The 15,566-nt window shown below is 37.0% G+C and overlaps 1 protein-coding gene across 1 annotated transcript in view; it reads left to right on the forward strand.

The window, feature by feature from the left end:
- The window catches only part of ZDHHC17 (zinc finger DHHC-type containing 17), a 67,956-nt gene that overhangs the window by 12,297 nt on the left and 40,093 nt on the right, over positions 1-15,566 (forward strand). Inside the window, exons 3-4 of the mRNA XM_008632823.2 lie at positions 5,305-5,410; positions 13,840-13,962. Of these exons, the coding sequence (XP_008631045.2) occupies positions 5,305-5,410; positions 13,840-13,962 (229 nt within the window). The remainder of the gene's footprint in view (positions 1-5,304; positions 5,411-13,839; positions 13,963-15,566) is intronic.

The following is a 15,566-nucleotide window of genomic DNA, read 5'->3' on the forward strand; positions in this document are numbered from 1 at the left end:
AAAGAGTGGGCAGAGGAATGACCTTTCTCTTTTAGCAAAGGTAACAACTTTGGCTCAAGTCCTACTTGGAAATGGCTCCTTGAAACAGGATGAAATAACTAGAGACTACTGTTTGCAACTTACTTATTTTATATCAGTGACATCGGGCCTCTGCTCTACTACCTTCTTACTAGTTTTCCTGACTCTCAGCTGGGGAAGAGCCATTGTCACTAAAGATCAAAACAGCAAAAATCAAGTGCACTTGGGTTTCAATTAGGTTTTCATCTTTTAATTGGCTGTTAGGGTTTTTTAACAGCTGATCATAATTGAAAAATTAAATTTTCCTGGAATAAATATTTTCATCAAAAAAGGGAAAATATTTTAACACTTGGGAAATGTTGTTGAAGCCATTTGTGAATGCAGTTTATACTCTAGGCTCAAAATGTTATGTTGCTACTTTATTATCAATCTGTCATATCATATGTTTAAAAAAATCATAGTAGTTTCAAGAATTTAAAGTATATTCCTAAAATTTGTGTGAGGGCGTGTGAATTTAGGGGAGGTTCATTCTTTTAGGTGGGAACTTAAAAGCCTAAACTCATTATTTTTCACTTTTTAATGCTTATTTCTGTTCCTTTAGTAGTGGGAGTCAGGTAATCTAGATCATTGTAGGATTTAAAAGTTAAGCTTTCTCTTCTGTCCAGCAAGTTGGAGGAAGTAATCGCTATTTTGTGTGTTACTATTTTTTGTTAACTCTGAAAAGAGATACTATGTAAATGTCATAAGTGTGATTTCTCTCTATCTTAGCTGCTGCTGCAGAATGACCCACACTGGGCAAATTGCCCCCGATGTAGCACCACTGCGGGTGGTTCTGCTGGGGCTGAGCAGCCTGTGTAATGCCTGGGCACAGCCAGCTTTGTTCAAGCAGCCTGCCGTCCACTTAGAGACGTGCCTGGGTGTGTTACGGCAGCATCTGATGGTCGTGCCTGCGCTGAAGCTGTTGTCTGTGGGAGCAATGCATGTAAAAAGAGATTGTGTTTAATATCACCAGGTTTTTAAATGGCAGTCTTTTAAATTGCTATGCGAAACATGTAGAAATGGGAAATGTGCCACCTTGAGCAGGTACCTGGTTTGAATTCATTCATTGTAGGTCTTCTAAAGGTCTCCTACCTCAGGCTGTCAGTTGTTCTCCTGTTATTGGTAGCTTGCCCAGTTAGTGGCGTAAATCTATGTTGCATTCTCTTAATATTAGTCTTTGATTATTTCTTTCTAAATCATTCTTTCTAGAATAATTAGGAGAAACTACTCTTCTGCATTTATATTCTGGTGCCCTAGCCCTGCACAGGAATTTCAGAACCTTGAAAACAATTATTTTCAGTTTCTAGCTGCTACCTTGCTTCTTTTCTTTTTGCCTTATCAGCCAAGCACAGTGTGTAACAGCATTATTTGCATTGACTTGGTCCAAATCACCTATCAGCAGGTGAATCAACTATGACTGTGATTCACAAAATCCAGGTTTTCTTTTCTCCTGATTCATGATAGCTTTTTGACTTAGGAACCCAGAGGTTACTCTGCAGATTACAGTCGTAAACTAGGCACTCATAATGCCAGGTCAGAGCTATCCCCAGCAGAATGGCTCTTGCAGTAGCCAGCATGCTACTGTGAGCCAGCATGCAACTGCCAAGTTGCATAGATAATAATGACTGATAAATTTTGAGTCTAAGATTGGGAGTCTGTGTCTGGGCTGCAGAGAACTGACTGTATTGGCTGAGAATTCAGATTTTATATGCTTTCCTGTGATGTACTGTTAAAGATTTACTTCCAAAATGAGCTGTGTCAGCATGTTCTTTTCAGGCACATCTAAAGTCATCCTTTTTTCCACAGTTTACACTGTGCTATAGAAGACTCCGTGGTATGATTTTGGAGGCTGTGATGCTCATAAAACTTTGAGGATTTTAGGAATTGTTTCAGCTATTCCTAAATGTAAAATATGAACTCAACTCTCTTAATAAATTATAAAACATAGGGTTCACTTTAAGTTTATATTTGTTGTGAGTCTTTATATTAAATGGATTGTAGCTGCTCAGGTATGTACTGGGGGGGAAAAAGGGGAGAACTGTTTCTTGCTTAGTTGTGTCTCATGCATCACTTGTGATCACCTCAAATGTTTTTTGACTTCAGCTATTTTGTATTGATGTATATTGAAACTTACAAATTCTGTTAAAAAGAGTAGTTCAGAGATGCTATCAGTACAAAAGAAATATGTATATTCGTAAAGGTACTGTCATTAGCTTTAAGTCATTAGGAAACTAGTAAGCAGGAGTTAATACCACCTCTCACTTTTTAAAATTTACATGGTTATTAGTTAATGCCTGAAGTTTTGTTGTATTCTCTTAAACCTTTTTGTGGAAACATTAGTATCATAAGGCTGTGATTTCATGATCACTCTAGGCTGACATTAATGTACACTGCTTGAGAATGCTCTCTTGACTGGCTACTGTAGGCTCAAGGGAACAGAAACCACGTTTGCATGCTTGAAGTGGTCAGGAAAATGCAGGTTAGTAAAAATAGTGTTCTCTGGTACACTAATATATGACTGAAAGACAGCCAGAGTTTCTCAGTTTGTTTTTAATAATTGTTAGATGAGAGACTTTTCCCCCTTCCAGTAGCTGTGGGAGGCTCAAAAATACATCAGACTACTGTCTCCTCATCAAGATGCTCCAGGACAGTGAATATTTTTTTTGTTCAGGTCTCTGCCTACTTATCCTTCTAGCTTTTCAGGGTCTGAGCATTACAAGTTGATATGTAAAATCCTGCTGCAGATGTGTGGTGTAATAATGGGGTAACAGAGATAGTATAAATCCTGCTTTTTTCCTAATATGACGGACAAGAAAAAAAATAATGTGGAACAAACTAATGAATATAGCCTTCTCTTATATTTTACTTTCTCTTTTAAATTGTAATGATCTCTGGTATCTTTTCCAGCATCTTTTACTCCAGATAACACTCTGGCTTATCTGGTAGCTGAGAGAAAAAAGGCTTGGTTAAGCTGTTGCCTTCTTCAGATACAAAGCAAAGCTATGCTTCTGAATTATAAGAGGATTGTTTGTAACATATGACTTGGATGACAGCAGATGCCCTGTTACATTTTTAGGTTGTCTCTCCTGTAGAGACGGCAACAGAGCAACCTTCCTGCTGGGCCGGCTATGCTTAATTGGTTCATCTAGGTAATTTTTCAGGCTTGGAAAGAAAAATTAAATGCTGCAGAATAACATTGTGGTCAAGAAAAGATATAATCTGCTGATCACTTAGGTACTGTGGAAACGGAAAAAATTGTTTTTCTGAAGAAAAGCTGTGCGTAAGAATAAGTCTATTTTGAAAATAAAGACTTGCTGCACTAGTCATCAGTGTTAACTGTGTTCTGGTTCTAAAGCTCTAAATGATTCAATTTTGTGAAAGAGTTTTTTTTTTTAGAGTATAAATTTTCATAGTTTATCTAACTATATAAATTACTATATTAATTTAGTGCAACAAAATGTACTTAATGCATTAGAAATTCTTACTTGGATTTTTTCCTCCTGTCTGAAATAGGTATATTGTATGTAACAAATACAAACATGCTCAACTGAAGTTACTCAATTTTTAAGTAAATACTGAGAGTTTTCAGCTTTGCAACTAGACTAATTTCTTGATAGTTTACTCTGAAGTTGTAACTGGTATCCAGAGTTTTTAGACTTCTGCCTAAGTGGTACTTCAGCATGTTGAAATCTGGAAATACTTAAAATGTGGGTTTCAGACTTCAAGATATAGATAATGTATGTAATAATTTTAGAGTAGAAATAGTTATTGTGAAGTAACTGCCAAGATGAATTAACATCTGAGCGCTAGAGGGCAGTTAACTTAAACTCCCATTCATTCAGTGGGGAGCGGGTTAATGTCCCGGGAAGCAAGAAAACACTTTGGCTCACTAGCCCCAACTGGGCACAGTAAGCAGTTATTTCTCATTGTGCCCACCAGCTCCTTTTGCAGAAATTACTGCCCAGCTGAGAGAACATGAGAAATAGGAAGGCCTGCTCATGCTCATGCTGGCAATAGGAACTCTCCCTAACCCTAATATATCTCTTAGTCAGTTAAGCTAACAGGGCAATGTATGCCTCTAAGGAGAGGTAGTAGTGGAGCTTTGAGACTATGAATCCTTCTTAAGGTTAGGTGCACTACATGATCATTGTCTTGACTCATTTCTCTTTATTTAAAAAAAAAATTAAAAATCTGTCTAGTATAATAATGAACAAGTTGGTAGCTCATTGCAGTAACTAAGTGGGAGTTGAAACTGTTTAATTAAACACCTTTCATGGGGTTTTTAAAAGTTTTTCCAGACTTAGATTAAAGATAAAAATTCTTCTCATGGAAGTATATGTTGGGGAAAACTGAACGTAAATAATACACTTTAATGAAATCAACTGAGATGTATCTTTAGAACGTGCAGAGAGCTTGTTCCTTTTTTTTTGCTTTTTCACCCATATTGCAGTTTTCATAGTTTTTTATGTAGCTATGCTGAATTGCATGGCTGGTGCGCAGAGGCAATCGGCTATAGTATCTGCAACGCATAGGAAATTGTCCAGAAGATCTATAAAATTAATTGTTCAGTTTCAGCTTGCACTTTACAACACTGAGTGTTGTAAAGAAAAATGGTGTCTTGCTGCCCTAGTGATCTGTTAATACAGTGTTTGAGTATAGATTCCAACAGGGGAAGCACTGAGCCTGAAAGTGTTGCCTTTCATCAACAGAATTAAGTCAGGGAGCTGTATCTGTCGAAGCACACATCATGGTCATGCCATTTACTTTTGGGAGCCACAGCTTAAACATACACAGATAACCTCTGCTATTTGAAATGCAACATTAATTTGTAGAAACATACTGAGACTTTGTCGGTTTATGGCAAATAGCTTTTCTAGCTGTGTTATGTTGCATTTGTAAAAGCAAAGTAAAGCAAAACAAAAAATAAAAACCCAAGCCCAATAGTAACCAAAGAAATTTGTTCTTAGTTTTTGTTAGCATTCTGTAAAAACACAGGTAGGAAAAAAAGTGTAGGATTTGGCAGGACCCTGTGATTGCAAGTCGTGTTTTCTGTAAAGTGTTTGAAAACTATACTGGGGAATATGGTAGCCTGCTTTCCAAAATGTAGAAATGTACCCCTGTTACACTTAGGTAGCTTTATAGTACATTGAACTGGGTACTGGTTTTAATTTTGCTTATAAAATTAACTTTTTTTTTCCTCAGAAACTTCCTAATTTGGGTGTTCTAAAAGCAAGTTTGTCTTTTTTTAGGAAATAAAACCTCAAAGCCATTACAACCATGGATACAGTGAATCTCTTGGACGGAAAAGCCACATTGATGATTACAGCACTTGGGACATTGTCAAAGCCACACAGTAAGTTTATTTTTGAATGTTAGATTTGTCTGTGTCTTTATCAGTTAGAAACAGTAAAATGGGTTGCTTTATTTGTGTAAAGTGGAAGGTAAACTGTATTTTTTCAATCCAGTAGTGGAAGATTTCAGAAGTAACCTCTGCAAAATTACTGTTAGGACAAATTTTTGATCATTGTATAAAAAAAATGGGAGGAATTGTGGTGAGTTGTAAATATAGGTGGTTGCTGGACAGATTGCTGGAAGAGAGAATGGTACTGATGTTTATTTTCTGTCAGTGATGATTTACAGGTAAGCAGGCAACATTTATATGCAAACATAAGGGTTTGATTGATTTATAGGTTAGAAAGAATGTGTCTCTAACTTTCATGGAGGACTGTAGGAGTAAACTGAGTGCAGATTTAATTGCCCTCTTTATGCAGATATATTATACAAATTTGTTTGTTCCACAGTCCTGTAGCAGATACTAATTTACAAGACTTTCTGGAGAGTTGTCATGATGCTATTTTTTAGTTTGCTACTGTTTGCCATTCAGAAACTGTCACCACCATCACTTTTCTTCAATGAGCTGAGATAGTTCTGTAAGATTTGTCTTTTTAATATTGTATTTTCAATTTGAATGCTTGAGCCATTATGGATCTTAGAGAGCTATTTGCCTTTTTCTTCTCAAGACAAAATTTTTCTTACATTTTTTTCCTATAAGAAAGCAGCTTTGCAGCTCTGCATGTGACACAGGCCCAGTTTAGGAGTAGGAAATATGTACTTTCCTTCATTTTTGGAGTTGTAAGGAGTTTAGCTCCCTGAAACAGATGTCTGACTCTGCTATTGTTGCTCTAAGTACTTTAATGGTAGCACTGCAACCTATAATACTCATATTAGGGTATTTTTAGAAATTACAATACTGGCACAATATCAAACTAGCTGTTTCTTATAAAAGTATGGAAGTGTGTTTGACAGCAGAAGTGGTTTTACAAGTTACCTACTTCTATTCTTGTATGCTCATTGCGTGTTTGGAAACCTAAAATACCTTTGTCCCTGTTAACCCTCAGATTCAGGCTGATCTGTGCTTTCAGCTGAGTTGTTACAAGTCTTTTCTAGTCTCCTCATACAAGAACCAACTGGTCTGAGTTGACATCTCACCACAAGGACTGCAGTTTCATATTGTAGCCCTAATGGTTAATATTGCAGGGAAGGGGGACTGTCAACATGATCAAGTTGTGGTATCCAGGCAGCACTTCCCTGATTAGGAGGAGAATTCACAGAATCACAGAATGAACTAGGTTGGAAAAGACCTTTGAGATCATCGAGTCCAACCTGTGACCTAACATTACCTTATCAGCTAAACCATGGCACTGAGTGCCTCATCAAGGCTTTTTAAAACACCTCCAGGGCTGGTGACTCAACCACCTCCCTGGGCAGCCCATTCCAATGCCAAACCACTCTTTCTGTGAAGAATTTTTTTCTGATATCTAGCCTAAGCTTCCCCTGGCACAGCTTGAGGCTGTGTCCTCTCAGACACACTTTTATTTAAGCATTTACTAGGTTTTGAAGGCCATGTTATAAAAAATGTCTGTCATAAAGGGAAATATGTCTGAAATTTAAGGTAGAAAATAAACCCACCAAGTATTATAAGATTTGCAGTAAAATAAATAATGCTGCTGATACATTAATTCAGTGTTCTTGAAAAGATACACTTTTTCTACTAAAATGATGTAGTTATTTGCACTTGTAAAAGCATAACCTATCACATTTATGTATAAAAAAATAGGTGATCTTATCTTCTCCCCTTTGTCCTCTAAAATTAGTACTCACTGAGATTAAAATATCTGCTGACTTTCCTTACTTTTTAGTTCAGTGCTAAGTAAGTAAGATACCACAAAGTTTTTGTAAAAAAGGACCACCCGTCAGTCTCCTAGAACGCTTCCCATAAGCAGTTCAGTAAGTTGAAGCAAGATGTAGCAAAATATAATAAGAATTAAAATATAGTAAGATTTTTCAGTCTCTTGGTTTGGGTGGGGTTTTTCCCAACTCCAGTTTCTCCTGGAAAAAATAATTTGTTATGTTATTGTTCCAACATACATGAAAATTGAGAGTATAGTTCCTTAAACCTTAAAGGTGATGGTGAGAAAAATGGGATGAAAAAATCTAAAACTCATCTATATTTCATATATGCTGTTTGAATGTAGAATTCTATTTTGACATGTTCTTATTGACACTGGATTACACAGAAATAAAACAGTGTTAATAAATTGCTGTGCTCAATTTTGTTTTTCAGCAAGGAAAAATACGACCTTGCAAACTCCTCACATTTTTCCATAAGTATTTGTATGTTGCATCATATCTTATTGAACTGTTTCAGTGCTATATCTTCTTAATCTGTAGATTGGACTCAAATTAACACGCTCATATGGTATGAGCTACAATTATAATAACTTCTTATAATCACATTAAGGCTTCATATAGAAAACAGTGGTTTGGCTCATTGAAGAGAGTTTGTTGGTATTTGTATTTTTTCCCCATTATGCTCCTCATGAGTTCTCCGGAAGACCTGGGGACCCTTGGCATGCTTTGTATCAAAAATAGTCAGTCTCTGTTTTTATTTTGCAGAAAATTTTGCTGGAGTAAAAATCACAGTGTTTGGGTTTAGTACCTATTCATACAAAGAGCACTTTTCACTGACTTTGTTGTAAACATGTCCAAGAGCATCTAGGTAGCTTTCAAAGTAGCACTGTCTTGGCCCTTCATGTTTCAGATGTTAGAATGTATATGTAATTTTTTGCCATATTATATTTGGCTATAGCAAAATTGTTTGGTTCATAGAAAGTCTCCAATTCTGAAAGCAGAAGCAGGCCACTCATCTGTATTTGAAAAACTGTTTTCAAAGGAATAGTAAAAAAATCATCCATGCTTGCCTTTGGTTTTGTTCCTCTGTGATATTCAGAGTTCTCACTGGAGCTCCAGGGAGGGAATGGAGTCTTGTTAAAAAACAAACAAAAAAAAAAAACCAACAAAACCAAAACTGTCATAAGTGATTTAAAGGTGAAATTTAATGGTGATGTATTGGGTACATTTATTTCTGTTGTCTGGCACCAGTAGCCCTCTGTCATCCAAGGCAGCAGTCATAACTTTTAATATGATGTCTTGGGAAACATCCTGTGTTAATGTGACAAAGTTGCTGTTCATTTTGTTTTAAATCTTTAAACTGAGAAACTGAGAGATAGCTGAAGTTCACAAGTAGAGAAGCATGTGGTGGGCTGTCAGTAGGAGAACAAAATCTGAGACACATTAAACCTCGCATTGTGTTCTTCAGTTCTCTTGGGAGTGAATAGACACTTTTGGCTTTTAGGGAGTTTTATCAAATTCCAGCTTTGTTGAAAGTAAGTTAAATGACCATTATGAACATGGGTATTAAAGATTAATGATACTAATAAGTGCTTTTGTGACATCTGGAAGATTGATTCCTTGTACTCAAGTGTTACGATTTCATTATCACAAGATTAACTTTTCTGTTACATTTTATTCAATGAGATCATTCAAAATGAAGTTCTGTGCGTTGTGAAATAGTGCAGCATGAAATATGAATTATGTTGAGTCTCGCAAAGGAAAAAATTGTTGGATTCATGCTTTTTTCATGACTATTTCTCATCAGTCATAGGGTAACTGATAAAAATAAAGCTATATATTGAATGATTAAAATTGGTAAGGGTTGGCCAGAGGAAGTTACTCCTGGCTCTTTTCAGCTACTCACAGGAGAGAGTGGACAGACTGTGACACAGATACACATCCATTATTCCTGGTTATTTGTGCCCATGGGGTTGATTATATTGCTGAAAGTGAAATGTACCTGATGTTTTCGTGGAAGAGTGGGACTTTTTTAACCACATTAGTAATATGGCCACAACTGTCGAGACAATTTAGGGCTTTGGAACAGTATTCAGTAAGAGCTGAATTTCTTTTGTCTTTCAACACTGCTGTTAATAGTCCATTAAGCAGCTCGAGTTAAACCTTTTCTGTTGAAAACAAAATTGTCTTACTTTTAACACAAAAACCTTGAGAATGTGTTAAAGGCTTTGTTAGTATTTACCATCATTATTCATGGGAATGAGATTTGAAAAGAGAAAAAAGATCCATTTTCTGTTAATTGCATTTTCAGTTAATTTCAGTTGCTTTGATTTGAGTTACAGTGATAGCAAGATGAGGGAGTGAGCTTCTGGTTTACCTACTCTTTGTTGGCATGGTGATGTGCTCACTGTAGAGAGATTCCTTCCTATTATTGTGGCCAAATTTAATGTTAATCGTGCTGTAAAGCTGGCATTGTCTAATTTCAAGAGTCTATGTGTTTGTAGGCAAAAGAATAGAAAATGGATTACATATTTAAAATGCAGAAGGCAGTAGGGTACTGTTTTTCAAAGTATTAAGGTCAGAATATCTTTAACCTGCGATGACAAATAAAATGTTACAGGTTAGTTACTGAAATAGCTTAGAGACTGTGATCGCAAAATGAGCTTGCACAATGGTATTCTTGCCCTGGACTAATCCCGTTTCTTTCAGAACAAGACATGCTCAATAATATGCTTTAATTATGTTCCATATTGATGTTTACAGCATCACCCTCTAGAATTCACTCAGCTGCTGAGTATTTGTTAGATGAATATATCGGTCTCCTGTGAGGATTTGAATCTTTCTCTCCATTACTCTTGAAGGGTGTAGAGCCCTTTATAACAACATTACAAGCGTGATTACACTGTGTCTGAAATAGGTGACTTTGTCATTTTCTAACCAAACAGTGCATCATGAACCTTGAAGTCAGCTGCAGCAAATTGGTGGCGGAAGACTGTAGGTTGTATGTGAGAGAAGAATGCTTCACTTCTGCGACAGAGCTCAAGAAACCATAACTGCAGCAGATTCAGTGTTCTATTTAATAGCAGAGAGCCTGCTGTTTCCAGGAAGAGGAGCAAATTGTTGTAAATTCCTAACTTTTTTTTGCTAGGCAGATTTTGTCTGTCAAGATCCTTAAGTCCTCTTCTGACAATTTAATAAATTGAAGATTCATAAAATTATACCTCGTGTGCTGCATCTTTAGTAAACAGTTATGATTGAGTTCAAGGTACCAAAAGTAAATGGCTAGGAATAGACAAACTGAGGGTGACTTAAATTAAAAAATTGCTGTATACCTCATACTCAGTATCACTTTTGGAAAGAGCTTTGTTTTACTGTAAAGGCTGTTCTGATGTAATGCAGAATTTTGTGTTCTGTTTTGTAGCCAAGTAGTACCATGTACTGTGACTTGTAGTTTGCCTTCTGGTGGGAAGAACGGGAAGTCTGTGATGCTATGCCCAAAGAACGAATCTGTTCATACTATTCCTTCTTGTATCTGAAGCCATGCCAGCAGTCTTTGCCCAGGGCCTCACCACAGTGTTCGGGTGAATTCTAGAAGGAGGTACTTGTAAACATCAGCGGAGCATAATTGGAGCGTTCTATGGGAACTTCTGCCGAGGCACTGGCAACAGCATTCTGCCTCAACAGGCTGCAGGGTCACTTGTGACAGATTTCCTTTGTTTTTATACCTCTTAAGCCAAGTTCTTCAGAAAATAGCATCACATTTTCTGTAGGACTATAGTTCTGCTTTTAATAAAATAACCCAACAAATAACCCTTCCAGCCCTCCCCCCACAAAAAAACCCAAAGAATAATCACCCCTCTGCCCCCTTCCCCCAAGACTGTATAGTGCTTCTTGGTTATACCTATCTTGGCAGCATGGTCTAACAAAAACTTGGGTAGGAATCAAAGGTTACTTTCAGGAGGTTCATTTTGTGTTGTGTAGTCAACTTGGTAGGACACTCGTCTTAAAGCATATGTGCGGTTTGCCATAGCTGGCCAATAGTGATGTAGTGGTTTAACTGCTGGGGAGCTGAATCCCACACAGCTGCTCACTTGCTTCCCTCTGGTGGGAAAGAGAAATTGACCAAAAGGCTAAGGATAAACAAAGTTTAATAGATAAAGCAAAAGCTGCACACACAAGCAAAGCAAAACAAGGAATGAGGAACAGCAAAGGCCTTGACTCTGTGTAAGCACTGCTCAGCAATAGCTAAAATATTGGTGTTAATCAACACTGTTTTGCTCACAAATACTAAACATAGCCTCATAGGAACCACTCTGAAGAAGAGTAACTTGATCCCACCCGAAACAAATACATGTGAGGAAAATCCTAATCCGTTGCATGAAAGCTTTACATGATTGCTTCTTACACTTTATAGGAAGTTAACATTGTTGTATCCTTGTGTTCTTTGTATCTTTCTGATAACTTAGAATAATTTATTTTAAAAATTCCTACTTGCTGTTTTGTACTGCTTACTTAAACAGGAGGAGAGTCAGCTAAACTCAGCTTTAGGCAATACATTTTTTTTTTGCTGGTGACTGTTAAACCTAATAGTAGTGCTTAGGTCAATAATTTCTTATATTATGGTTTCAGTTTGTACTTTAAGTGAAGACAGCAGGCTATCTCGAGCAGGAAGGGGTGTCATAACAGCTAATTGGAGTAGAACCGCTTGTCAATAAATGGTTGTATTGCCATTCTGTATGAATCACTTTCCAGGCTGCCTTCAGACATTGTAATATGGCAGTGTGATACTGTACTGTAGGAAAATCAGAATTTGCTGTCCTGCTTTTGGAAGTCCTTCTTTCCCCCATCTCTCCTACTGTCTCTTGACTCCTTGTTCTTGGCTGACCTGCCTTTTGTAGTCCTAACCTGTTTCAGTGGCCCTTCCAGCTGAGGTGAGAAGTCAGGAATGTTATGTATGTGTTAAGCCATTTGTACAAGCTCATCAGGCCACACTACTGATCTAAACTAGGACTTGGTAGATCAAGTGTGCCTAAAGACTGGGTTGACTTAGAACCTTACCAGTTTTCCTAGCAGTTACGTTTGTCTGAGCATGTGTATCTTGTCTAGCTGGTTGCACATTTTTAAGTCACTGTAACCCAAATGTCTTTCCACCTCCAACGGATTTAAAAAAAGGCTTTGTTGTCAAAATTATTCATAACTGCTGCTTTTTTACTCAGTCTGAAGGACCACATTTTACAAGTGTGTTGCCACTTGGTATGTACTGCATGCAATAGGCTTTGTTCTCATCTCTTGTAGTGTTTGAAAAGATAATTAGTATGACAATTTCCAGCATTTTTCATAATTTCTCATGCAACTTTCCTAAGAAATAGAAAACAACATGATCTAAGTAGGCTGTTATGTCTAGTACTTTTTAATAGCGTCCAACTAATTTTTGTGCTTCAAATCTGTGGTAGGCTTAGAAAGCATTCCTGAGTTCTGTTGGCTTGAGTAATTTGAACATTCATCCAGATTGAGGTTCCAGATTCAAATACATTAAAGAAAAAATAAGAATGGTAACTACCCTAGGAGGAAGGTCTCTGCATCAGTTATGCAAGCTGATGAGAAGCAGAAGAGCCTTTTCTAAGGCTATCTCTTCTGCAGAAAGTAGAACATAGAAGCAGCACATGAAAAACTTAGTTAAATCCCAACTTTGAGAGGCTGTTAAAATTCTGTTTTAGCAGAAGTCAGATGTCACAAGGCATTGACCTTGATTGCAAGGCATTCCCACATTCTCCTCCTTGACACTTGAGAAATCCCTATGGGATGTACAGATTTTCAAAATGTTATCTTTACTTCCTTTTCTGCATTGTTTTTTTTTGACCCAAAAATAGGTGGTAAAACAGTGTAAGCACCAAGGCAAACATTATTTAATGTTGGAGTTACTCCTACATTAAATGCCTAAGTGATGTTTATGCTTCCTAATTTGCTTCAATTTTCAAATATGTGCATAATTTTTTTTCAAATGGTGGTACATCACATTTAATAGTTCTCTTTAATAAAATAATAGATTTCGTATTAATGTGCAGAATTCTGAAGTGGCCTAAAAAAGAAAATGATACTAACTTCTATCAGGAAGATTGCTATTTGTTGTCTTGAGAAGAATGGGAAATATTTGAGCTGCTAGTGTTTGTAGTTGGCTTGATGAACTTATCTTCTGCTGCATTTTAGGAAGATACTGTCAAATCAGCTGACTAAGCTTTTTTTGGTCGTCAAGAGCTGGAAAGGGAGGGAGAACAGAAGTGGGAGAAGCAAATGTAGTGGAGTCCCTGGGAAGTGAACGGTTACTTTAATTTAGTATGCTGCTGGTAGATATTTTGCCTTGCTCTGCAGTACGGTTTTCTGTGGACACAAGTCTTCTGCAATATCCTGATTCGATTAATGTAACTTGCCAGTGGAAGCTTCTTGTTCCAAGAAATTTGTTATCCTATAGAAAAGTTTCTTCTTCATTTCTCTTCTGTTGAAGATTTTGTATTGTGACCAAAAGTATGGTGTTTGCTGAATGCATTTTCATCTAAGGTAAGCATTTTGACATATCTTGTTTTATTCTTCAAGGTATGGAATATATGAACGATGTAGAGAGTTGGTGGAAGCTGGTTATGATGTACGACAACCAGACAAAGAAAATGTAACGCTTCTCCACTGGGCTGCAATCAACAACAGGATAGATCTGGTGAAGTATGTATTACACTTTTGTTAAACAAAAATTAATGTCCTTAAAAATGTTGATTTCTTTTTTTAGGACAACTGAATGTCTTTAATGTGTCCAATTTGTCCTTTTTTCCTTGACACTATGTCAGAGCTCTTGTCCATTAATGCATCTCTCCCACTGTGACATACAGCATTGCATTTTCTTCCTGCTGTTTACTAGAGTGCATGTGACTACTGATGTGTCTAACTGTATCTAAAATTCCCTTTTCTTGATGCAGTTCTTGCACTTCAGGTTCCTCTGTCTTTTGGGGATCTTGATTTATATCACTCACCTTATTATGTGCTCTCTCACTCTCTTTTTTGCAAGACACTACTTAATTTTATTTCCTTAGAATTAAATTATTTAGTGGTTTTTATTTGTTTTCAAGCCTATCATATCTTTCCCCAAGTGTTCTCTATTTCCCCATTATGTGCAGTGGATAATTTCATTAAATATGTTGGCTACCAAGCTTGGTACTACAGAGATAAAGTTGTCTACTCTTGTGATACCAGATCTCAGTGTCTGGCTTAGTGGGTGTTGACTATGTAAGTTCTTTCCAATGAAGTAGCTTAGCAGCTTGTCTGTGGGGAGTGCAGGCTTGAAATTAGACTTCTCTTCTTTTTAGTATTTCTTCATCCCATCTATTGTGAGACTTGTGTTCCAGTGTAGGTAACAGTGGGACCTATTGATAAGGAAAACGACAGAACCTTTTCATATTTTTGTAGAATCAGGGATAAGTGTCTACAACACTGTTGTGTTTTCATCGTGTCACTGATGTCTTGGTATGTCTTCAACTTGGTTTTGTAAAAATGCAAAAAATGGCCTTATATCTCTACAGTTACTTACTGCCTGTATGTCCCCATCCCCTGTGTCAAGCTTTCTCCAGACAAAGATTTCTCTTCTACTTTTCCTTCTTCTAGTAAGTGACTGCATGCACTTTGATTCCTCAAGCACCAAATGCAAGCTGAGGTAGTTTTCAAATGCCTGCCAAAGACTTAGTGATCCTAATGTGGAGATCAGTGGATGTATTTTCTTCTTAAGGTGACCTCTTTTGAGATCTGCTTGCTTTGAGTGTGAGTAGCTTGCTTAAATAGGACTTGAATGCCTGGCATCTTCTAGTGGAAGCTTAGATGACTCACTGAGAGTGGGATTGCCCAGTTCTTTCTTCAGGGATCTTCTCATCTAGCACAAATTTCATTCTGCAAGATCTGCTTAGACAAGGAGATTAAGTTCTCAGTCTGGTTTTGCAGAAAAATCTTACCATTTTTGTGTACTGAAACCAAAATGCAGTGATAAATCTCAACTAAGTCTAAAAACACCCTTAAAGAAACATAAAATGTTACTTCAATGCACCATCTGGCAGGAGATTGTCGCCTTGTCTTTTCCCAGTTGTCAAACTGCAAGTTCTTCCTTCTAAATAAAACCTACTAACCAGTAAGCAGTTCTGCTGTCAGTATAATCTGAACATATTCTGCTTTTCTGCAAGGACCAGTGTTTGAATGAAGACAATCTGTTTAGTGTTCACCTCCCTATGAGTGGCTGTCACATCAGAGAGATGAATCCAAGCTTTGACTGTGAATTTCTCTGTGCT

Source organism: Corvus brachyrhynchos, unplaced genomic scaffold, assembly GCF_000691975.1.
Source record: "Corvus brachyrhynchos isolate BGI_N302 unplaced genomic scaffold, ASM69197v1 scaffold32, whole genome shotgun sequence".
NCBI lineage: Eukaryota > Metazoa > Chordata > Aves > Passeriformes > Corvidae > Corvus > Corvus brachyrhynchos.